Here is a 10,920-nt window from a genome sequence, read left to right on the forward strand (position 1 = left end):
GCAGGTCGACGGCCCAAATTTTCTGCTGCGCATTCCGTCTATTACGCATCGACTTGTCCACACCTTGAGCGGAATCACGAATCAGGAAGCGAATAGATTTGCTCAGTCTATTGGAAAATTATAGGACCACTGACAAAAAAGGTGTCGGAACACGTGGAAACCTTCTAAAAATTATTTGACTATATTTAAAAAGTGTCAAAACTTAAATATGTTACAACATAACATTAACCACTGACATTGATTATGATGATGATGATGATAATTATGATGATAAAGTTATTATATATAATTATTATGCTATTATATTATTATTGTAGGCATACCCAAGTATAGGGGGTCGTGCAAGTATTACGTAAGCATATATTTTTTCCCCACTCCATCTTCCTGTCTTCTCAGTTCTTATCTATCAATTCTTTTGCTATCCAGCGAATTACTGTGTGATCTAAATTCTCCTCGTCTTCCTCACATAATCTACAATTTACATCTTCAACGTCTTTGTTGCCCGCCCGAGCCACATTTCCGCACCAGAAACCTAGCCCATTGTTCCTTATCTCTATATTATATTTCGCTAACGCCCCAACATTTTTCCCTTTCCAAATTACATATAGAATCTGCAGTCTTACTGTCTCCTTCAGATAAAAAATATCTCTGGGATTTACTCTGCCCTTAAAGCTTCTTTTACTTCCATACCCCAACTAGAAGGATTCTCATTTTGCAGATCTGTGACTCTTGCAGTAAACAAATTTTAGGTCAACTATTTTCATCCGTGTCGCTTATCTCCAAAAGATATATTTATTGGCTTCCTGTCTGACCTTTAATCATAATTTTTTAAGTTATCTCAACTACATGTTTTTTTACAATATCTTTAATTACACCTACAATATCTTTTTAGATACATTAAAAATTGTTTTAACTAAATTCTTTTTGATTTACAGCAACAATGGTTTCAAATAAATTCTGTTTTAAATATTTTTTTAGAAGTTCCTACAAGAATATGATTTAGCATCAAGTTTCCAATATTTTTCATCTGTTATATTCTTTGACACATTAAAATTCCTTGACACGGACTTGATATCAATAAGTCGAAGGATGTGGAAAATTATTCAAATTTAATTTAAAACACTCAAAAACCGGTATAGGCCTCGGAAGATTTATTATCTTACAAAGTAAAAACACATATTTATACTATTAAGGAAAATTTATCGATTCTACCATGGATTTAAAATATTTTCAAGAAGTATAGTAATTACGGCAAAAAATGAATGAAATTCAAACAAAGACAATACGTACGCAATTTTTGGTGGATTGACGAAAAAATGAAATGTGAGAAAATTATATTTAAATTTCATTAAAGTCCTGCATCGCCCATTCTCACGAATCAACGATTGTTTTAATGCGTGTCACGTTCACGTGTCATCATCAAGTAAGTTGAAACTACTCTGAATTCAAGGACCTGCTGTTTGTACGCTTGAACCCGAACTATGAAAGAACTGACTGGTCGCACATGACCATTATTATTATAAAGTAGAGACACATCTTTTTTTCGATACTAATCTAATCACATTTGTTAGGAAATTAAGAAATGAGACAAGGCTTTTAAAAGCCAATAGACAGCATTAATCAATTTATACTTCTTGATTGTTACGAGAGTGAAACGGTGATATAGAAATTCTAGAGCATTACGGTATAATACAAAAGAACTGGACATCAAACAAACATCACTTGTATAGGTCAACATAGGTTCAATGATAGCCATCTTCTTCTTTTTCGTAATTACTAGACATCTTTACTATTCTCTGTAATTTATACCTAGAATGTATCCTTAATTCTTCATGAGTGGAAATTTAAAATTATTATTATATTTCGATACAAGAGACTATTCTGCTTTGCTAAAATATCAGACCATTATGAGATTTTGAGTGAACAAAAAGGAAAATATATTTAAAAAATTCTATTTGTATTCTGACACAAGGTCGAGAAACTAATGGTAGGAAATATAAATAAGTTTGCGAGTAAGAATTTGAATATTCGGCAGAAAAAAGAAAAAAAGAGTTGCTGCAAAATGTAACATAGGAACTTTCATACATGCGATTTGGTTTAATCACAGTTCAAACAGGTTGGCACAGATTAACATTTAATCCAAAGATTAGAATCATTTATACATGTAATTTTTTTAAATTTTAGGCAACGGCACATTTCCATATGGATATTCGGAATAGCGAAAAGAAATTTGCATTTTTTTGGCTAAAACATGTCACAGATAAAAGTAAAAAGGTCAACCGAGAACACTCAAGTATATGCACGTGTCAATCGATTCAGCAGGAAGTTCGTCCTCTCTTCTCGTCTCTTTGTCTCTTAATAGCCAGAAAGCAATAATTTAAAACGAAGGACACGTCTGCGGCATATGAGGTTATACCAACGCCCTTTCGTTGGCGACGCACGATAAGATTAAAAAATAGGCTATGTAGTACATTCAGTCAATTAACATTCTCAATTTATTACCCTTCCGGATTACCACCACGCCACGTATTTCGTACATACTCTGCGTGCGTACCCTCAGAATAAAGATTCAGATTCTCTGATTCAAACAAGTTTTCTTCGTTCAAAGAACTGGCACTTTGTTCCAATAAATATTTTTCTTTCATTTTAAATCGTTTTCAAGCTTTTTTTTCGTTAAATTACCAAAATCATCATTGGATCTCAGTTAAAGAAGAGTTTCTTTGATTTAAAGAAAATCGTGTTTCGTGTCATGAAAATTTTTCTTTCAACTAAAATTATTTCCTTCATTTGAAAGTTATTTTTGGTTAAATGAAGATATTAGGCTAAAGAATCGGTATTTTTAATTCAATAGTCTATAATAATGGACTGTTTTCTATTTTCAAAAACTGAAAATTTTATTTTGAATTGCTACCAAAAACCGACTTTCAAAACATGTGAAAATGTAACCTCAAAATTCTTGCGACGATTTACTAGGAATTGGCTAACTTTCTTGGATCATTTAAAATTAAGATTGCATATTTTATCGCAATCCGCAGCCAGGCCTACATCAGAACGCCGATTTAGTAACAGTTACGGGAGTAGTCTGAAAATAGCCCTGTTACTAAATCGGAGAAATCGAAATGTAGTCGGAGCCTCTGAACAGTTTCTAATTATAATGCATAATATTGCGCATTATACTCTACTGGGTACTCGCGCAATGCGGTCCTTCCGAGGCAAGAGTCACAACTGTCCATTGCCCTGCCCCCTAAAAAACTGCGTGGACTGGCTATTCTACAAATATCGGTTGCTGGATTTATTCTCGGAAAGAGGGAAAATCCTTTTTCTATTTTCACGCTATTTTAAAGTTCTGACGTAATAAATTACACTCAACTACCGACGGACAATATATTTGGCAGGGTTTTTTTTAGAGCTGCAAAGCCTATACGAACCAAAAATAAAATTTTCTGGTTTATTCCCGGTTAAAGGACATTTTTCCAGATCATTAACATTTAAATGTGTCTATATTTAAATTATTTTAAATAAAAATAAAAAATTAGATGCCCTTTAATATATGGGGCATTGCTTCGTAATTATCATCTGCTTTATCAACACATAAAATTATTTAATTTTTAATTAGTTTGATTTAGAATTTTTTTCGTGCGCCGAAAGTTTAATTTTTGTTTGAATAAATGAGAAAATTTATTTACTTTAATATTATTGAGTTGAAGCAGTTCAGGTTTTTTATATTTTAAACATTTGTCTTCAAATGAGAAGAACATTTGTATATGTACTTGAAGTTACGAACGTTCATTTGAACGAAATTAAAAAAAATTATTTTTCAATTTTTTTTCTGCCTAAATCAATTAGAACGGTAAAAAAAATATTCTGTCGTAAAGAATTGTCGAATAAAAATTTTTTTAAGGGGTTACCTACCCTTACACATCACCAATTATTTAAACCTGCCTAATGCAAGTTTGATTGTCGATATTTGTAAATATAAAGACGTCAAAAATTCTCTTTTTTTAATTCAATAATTATAGAGTGGTTTGCAAAGGTTCGGCAAGACCCCTAAAAACCACCCTTAAGATATCTGCACCTAAAATGTTAAAAATGACAATTTTGATTGTCGATATTTGAAGATATAAAAACATCAAAAATTCTTTTTTTTTATCTCATCAATTATAAAGTGGGTGAGAATGTTCGGCAAGATCCCTAAAAATCACCCTCAATATATCCGCGCGTACAATGTTAAAAATAACAATTTTGATTTTCGATATTTGAAAATATAAAAACGTCAAAGATTCTCTTTTTTTAATTCAATAATTATAGAGTGGTTGAGAAAGTTTGGCAAGACCCCTAAAAACCACCCTTAATATTCCCACACCTAAACGATTCAAAATGACAATTTTGATTGTCGATATTTGAAGATATAAAAACATCAAAAATTCTTTTTTTTTATCTCATCAATTATAAAGTGGGTGAGAATGTTTGGCAAGATCCCTAAAAAACACCCTCAATATATCCGCGCGTACAATGTTAAAAATAAAAATTTTCATTTTCGATATTTGAAAATATAAAAACGTCAAAAATTCTCTTTTTTTGTCTCGCTAATTATAGAGGGAGTGAGAAAGTTCGGCAAGACTCCTAAAAACCACCCTTAATATACCCACACTTAAAAGATTCAAAATGACAAGTTTGATTGTCGATATTTAAAAATATAAAAACATAAAAAATTCTCTTTTTTTGTCTCGCTAGTTATAGAGGGAGTGAGAAAGTTCGGCAAGATCCATAAAAACCACCCTCAACATATCGGCGCCTAAAATGTTAAAAATAACAATTTTGATTTTCGATATTTGAAAATATAAAAACATAAAAAATTCTCTTTTTGTTTCTCACTAATTATAGAGTGGGTGAGAATGTTCGGCAAGATCCATAAAAACCACCCTTAATATATCCGCGCCTAAAATGTTAAAAATAACAATTTTGATTGTCGATAGGACGGCGCCCTGAGCGAATTTTTGTAATAGTGTACAGTGTATGGTAGAATGTACAAAATTTCTGGTGTAAAAAATAAAAATAAGAAAAATTCGTTTTGGGCGCATTCCTATGTAGTTAAATTGGAAGACAAGTCGAACAATTTTAACAAATAACGTGAAACTGTTCCCCGATTCTACTGATCTACCTCCATGGGACTGCGCCCTAAGCGATTTTTTTATGGTGATTTAGTACACTAGAAATTTTGTGCTAAAATATTCATACACTAAAAATTTTATGTAAAAAACAGAGCTCTAACAAATACAAGTTTGTTAATAAATCGTTTTCTTTTTTATTATGGCCAAAGTCCATTTTTTAGTTTAAGCATTTTATCCTTAAGAAAAGAATGAACCGAGCGAAAAGTTTCCAGGAGGTTCCGAAAGTTGCTGAGCGTCCAAAGTGACAAAACTCTTCTTTAGCTCTAAAACTTAAGATTATTTATGGTAGGTAAATCATTAAACATTTTTTTACATTTTAGGTGTGAGTGACGCAAGGGTAGTATTTTTAAGGTCCTGCCGAACATTCTCATCCACTATATAATTAATGATATAAAAAAAGAGAATGATTGACGTTTTTATATTTTCAAATATCGAAAATCAAAATTGTTATTTTTAACATTTTAGGCGCGGATATATTAAGGGTGGTTTTTAGGGGTCTTGCCGAAATTTCTCACTCCCTCTATAATTATGATGATAAAAGAAGAGAATTTTTGACGTTTTTATATCTTCAAATATCGACAATCAAAATTGTCATTTTCAACATTGTAGGTGTGTTTATATTAAGGGTGGTTTTCAGGAGCCTTGCCGAACTTTTTCACCCACTCTATGATTAGTGAGATAAAAAAAGAGAATTTTTGACGATTTTATATTTTCAAATATCGACAATCAAAATGGTCATTTTTAACATTTTAGGTGTGGTTATATTAAGGGTGGTTTGTAGGGGCCTTGCCGAACTTTCTCACTCCCTCTATAATTAGTGAGGTAAAAAAAGATAATTTTTTGCGTTTTAATATTTTCAAATATCGACAATCAAAATTGTGCTTGGCATGTTTGAATAATGGGTGATTTGTAAGGGTATTCAACCCCTCAAAAAATAAAAATTTCGAAAACTTCTTCCAATGGAATATCATTTTTTGTCATCCTAAATGATTTGGCAAAAAAAAATTCGGGAAAAAAAATCTTTAATTTCGTTCATATGAACGTTCGCAACTTCAAGTACATCATTTGTATTCAATTGTGAGATAGGAATTTTATATACTTAACATTTTTATTGACATGGAAGGGACGAAATTTTTGTTTAAATTTTTTTTCTGAGTTGAAATAGGGAATTTTTAATTTCTATCAATTTGGTTAACTATTTCATTGAGTTAAAGAAGGTGTAAAATTCCGCAACGTTCATATATTTCTTGAGATATATTCAGTTGAAAGGGAGAACATTTTTTTATTTTAAATATTTTTCGTAAGCTTCCCTGGTTTACTTAAAGTTGTTCAATTGAGCAAAAATGTCTTAAATTGGATTTTGAATTTGATTTTATTCTAATTTAATTTTTTTTAATTATCTAAATGTTTTTTAAAAATCATTAAAGTATTTTTGTTTTTAGTTTTTTAATTATGACAGTTTTAAAAAATGTAGTTTTATTTAGTTAATTATTTATTTTTCTAATCTTTTAACCTACATAATTTTCTTTTTTCTTGTGATTTTTACAGTAGGGAGAACCACCCTACATCCAGGCCTCAGATTCACTTCAAAGATTGAAAATAGTGTAAATATGGTAAAAATTTTGAAAAAATAATGTCAAAATAGTGTCATTAAATTATTCAAGCATGAAACTTATGTCGAGTCCGAAAACAAAAAGTGTACAGTGGAAAAGTAACTTCATTTTTTTAGGGAAATTTCAATTTTTCTAACCTAATATTTTAAAAGTATTAGAAAATGAGAATGTGCATATTTTTATTAATAATTTCTAGATAGGACGAGTAGATTTTCTTTTGCCGTATGACATTGAAAGTTAAAAATTATCACGAGCCAAAAGACAAAAAAACAAGACAAAATTTATGCAACCAAAAAAATCTACAGGTCTTATTATAAAGTCTTGTAATAATAATTCATATATTAAAAATTAAAAATTAACTTTTGGGAAAAACCACACAAGCTACAATAATCGCACTTTTTTTTATTAAAAAAACAAAACAGTGAAAATTTGTTACGTAACGGATTATCGGCCGTTCCTAGACCCCTCTCTCTCTCTCTCTTTAACAATGGAACCAAAACAATTGTACACAGTGTTTGCCCTTTCCCCCTCCCGAGTAAAAATTTGTGCAAAACAAGGTACAAATATCAAAGTCATCAAGAAAAATAAGATTTGTACATTATTTTTCAATAGCTGAATAAGCAATCTTGGGCAAAGGTGCAGAAATAAATATAATATACATTTGATATGATAACCAAATGAATATTTTTTATGAAAACTGTTAAAATTCACACGAAAAAAAAAACATTAATTTTAACCATGTTTTTTGCAATTGAATTTTTTCTGACCGTCGCTTCTAAACAAATTTTAAGGAATAATTGCATTTTAATAAATGACGGTTTATTTTTCTCGGGAAAACATTCTCTACAACTCTACTGTTTCCAATTATCAAAGTAAATCTTTCTATGGCTGAAATCGTCAGAACAATTTTTTCTTTTAAGAAAACATTCTTTAAAGAAATAATTATATTTTAAGATTATTTTGTAATTTTAAAAATTGGAAACAGTAGAGCTGTCGAGAATATTTTCCAGGAAAAAATAAGTTTTCATTTATTAAAATGCAATAATTTTTTCTTCTAATTGGTAACAAGCGACGGTCAAAAACAATTCTATATGCAAAAAGCACGGTTATAAATATTTTTTGTTGTAAATTTTAACATTATTTATCAAAAAATAAAGTTTTTGTTTGAAATGACATCAGTTATAATAATTTTTTTCTTAAAATGATGAAAAAAATACTTTTTTTCAGATATGTTCTTTATGCCTTACGGTCAACATGAATTAAAATAAAATTCACTAAAAAATATTTTTTCGGACTCAAAATTTATTTGATTAAAACTCCTTTCTCAATCCTTGACGTTTCGATACAATGTGTACAATGCGTTATCAGGCATTTTTGTTGAGAATGAATTTTTTTCAAGATTCATCAGTTCGCTTAAAAGTTTAATTATTTTGTTGAAAGTGGTATTTTTCTTGGTTGAAACTTTATTATATTAATTAAAAATGTGATAAGAAAATTTAAAATAAAAAATTTATTTTTAAAACAACTTCTATTAGAAAAAGAACATTTGAAGTTTTACTAGTCGCAGAAAGAAAAAATACAAGGCCAACAGAACACAGAGTCACTTGCGGGCGAGGCCTTTGTCCAGAGTTCGAGCACAGCCTCAAAATACAATAACAAAACATACATGTGTTTAGCGACTGGTGTATAGCGTATAGCCGAATCTAGCCGGGACTTATTTACCTTGGATTTCCGATCAGTCCGAGCTCATTCAAAAGTCTAAAACATATGTGTGTATCTTTTTACGTTGCATTTCCCAACTTTTTCGACTTTCCTCATTTATAAACATCGTTTTCGTATTACAGTCGCTAAATTTTGACAGATTTCGGGTAAATTCTGTTAATTTGCAAAGAATTTTTCCGAAAATCGAATAATTTTTTTAAATAAAGGCGGATATTTTAGAAGAAAACTGTGTAAAACTTTAAAATGAGAGAAAAATGAAAATCACCATTATTTTAGGTTATTTTTTACACTGTCAAAAGTAATGCACCATATGTATCATATTACTAGAACAGCAACACTGTGCAAAATGAGTGGAATTTTCTGTTGACTGAAATATTTTTGTTATTGTTCTTTCTTTCTTTTCCCGTTTAAAAAAGTGAAAAAATGACATCCGCGTGAAGCATGGCAAGATGGAACGGAAGGAAGCGCGGAACTTTCGATTTCGTGCGACGTAATTTCGTAAACACGCCACATGCTGACCTCGTGCGACGGGAAAACAAATAAATGCCTTAACCTAAACGTGATTTAATGTCAAAAGCCGAAAACTTACTTGCATGCTGTCAGCAGAAATGATTTCTCCGGTAAATTTTTCAGCGAGTTCAATCCCTAATTTTGATTTTCCAGACCCAGTGGCACCTAAAATCACAAGAATTGGCACACGCGACATTTTACGCGCACTTCTTTCACTTCAACTTCTGTACTTCTGTCTACTGTCACTTCACTTCTGTCTTCTATTGACTTCCTCTTTCCCAAAACGGCGCGTGCGCGAGTCTCTTCTTCGTGTAGATGTAGCACGTAGTTCCGCGTAGTTCTTTACAACACAACACCAAGGCTCAAGTAACTGTTAGGCGTGGCCAAGGTTCAACAAAACAAGGTTGTCGCGAGACAAACCTTTCTTCTCATCAGCCAATGGGAGAAGAGCCCTTCTATCCGCCATTACCCACGCAACCTAAGTTTTCTGTGTCTGTTTAAGAATCTCTTAATGCCATTGAGCAAACTCGGTGTCCAACACTGAAGCGAGGACACTTGATCAAGTGTCCATTCTCTCATATTCTCAACAAAAAGTGTTTCTCACCATAGTCAATTCGAAAATTAGTATTTATATTTCAAGCCCCATCAATGAAATAATATAATCTTTATATATAGAAAAAACAATATTTGACAGGTTTAGTCATTTGTTTTGTCTGATTTTAGCTCTATTATGGCATTTTAAATTATTTTGAATAACTCATTGCATTACTTTGAATTAGGTATTTTCACTTCAATTACCAGCTGACTTCACTTCGTTGATTGCTGAGGGGAAAACAGTGGGCCAAATGCACAGAATTCAGTTCATTTTTGCCCTATTTTGATAATATCTTCGTAAAAACTAATTTTTTCTATATAATAAGTGTATTTGAAAAGTAGTTTATATTTGTTAAGAAGTATTTAATGCCATAAGAAAATTATGATAATTAATATTCATTATGAAGATAACACATCAATAAAGTTTTGTCCCATGCGTTTGATACCCTACTGAAAATTCCTATATAGGTTCCTATATGGCTTCCTATATAGGAACCTACATTAGATCCTATATAGGATCCTACATAGGAACCTATGTGTTTCATCTATAGGTGCCACCTATAGGAAATGGCATAGGATCCTATAAAGGATCCTATATAGGTTCCTGTATATGTTTCTGCATGGGACCATATCCAGATGCGCAGTACTATTTTATAACACTTACGGCTGCGCAGAAGTTTTTTTGGTCCTCCAGGAGCATCTAGAGACATACGTACCATTAGGTACCATGAGGTATCATTAGTTAGGTACTATCAGTTAGGCACTATTAGGTACCTTATCCTAATAAGGTACCTAATAGTGCCTAATTGATGGTACCTAACTAGGTAGGTGCCTGTACAGGACACTCCCTAGAGTGTCCTATACAGGCACCTGCATAAGATGCTATCCTATATAGTTCCTATATAGAATCCTATATAGGATCCTATATAGGAATTTTCAGTAGGGTACATTATTTTCCTCTCAGCATTCAACGAAGGGAAGTTAGCTGATGATGAAGTGAAAATGCTTAATTCACATTAAATTCTTTTAAATTCTCAGTGGCGGATTTAGGTCCTTGTCGCCGCCCTCAGGCTGCTAACAGAAATTAACTAGTCGATCGATTGTGAATCCACAGTCTGACATGTAGTTATCAAAATAATTTTACCGACAGCCTATGTATACCATAGCCTATATGCAAAATCCGACATTTTAAATTTATTTAAGTTCTTTAAAATCTTTGTATTCTTCTTCATATTCTTTTGATGAAATATTTTAACTTTCTCAAGTCTTATTCTGAATTCCTGCAAATTTCCTTAGGGGCCGTACTAAGA

At 31.4% G+C, this 10,920-nt stretch overlaps 1 protein-coding gene across 1 annotated transcript in view; it reads right to left on the reverse strand.

The window, feature by feature from the left end:
• LOC117169390 (tRNA dimethylallyltransferase) overlaps positions 1-9,366 on the reverse strand; it is a 170,368-nt gene extending 161,002 nt beyond the window's left edge. Inside the window, exon 1 of the mRNA XM_033355751.1 lies at positions 9,096-9,366. Within this exon, the coding sequence (XP_033211642.1) occupies positions 9,096-9,212 (117 nt within the window). The 5' untranslated portion in view covers positions 9,213-9,366. The remainder of the gene's footprint in view (positions 1-9,095) is intronic.
• Positions 9,367-10,920: the final 1,554 nt, after the last annotated feature.

The sequence above is a fragment of the Belonocnema kinseyi genome, chromosome 3, assembly GCF_010883055.1.
Source record: "Belonocnema kinseyi isolate 2016_QV_RU_SX_M_011 chromosome 3, B_treatae_v1, whole genome shotgun sequence".
Lineage (NCBI taxonomy): Eukaryota > Metazoa > Arthropoda > Insecta > Hymenoptera > Cynipidae > Belonocnema > Belonocnema kinseyi.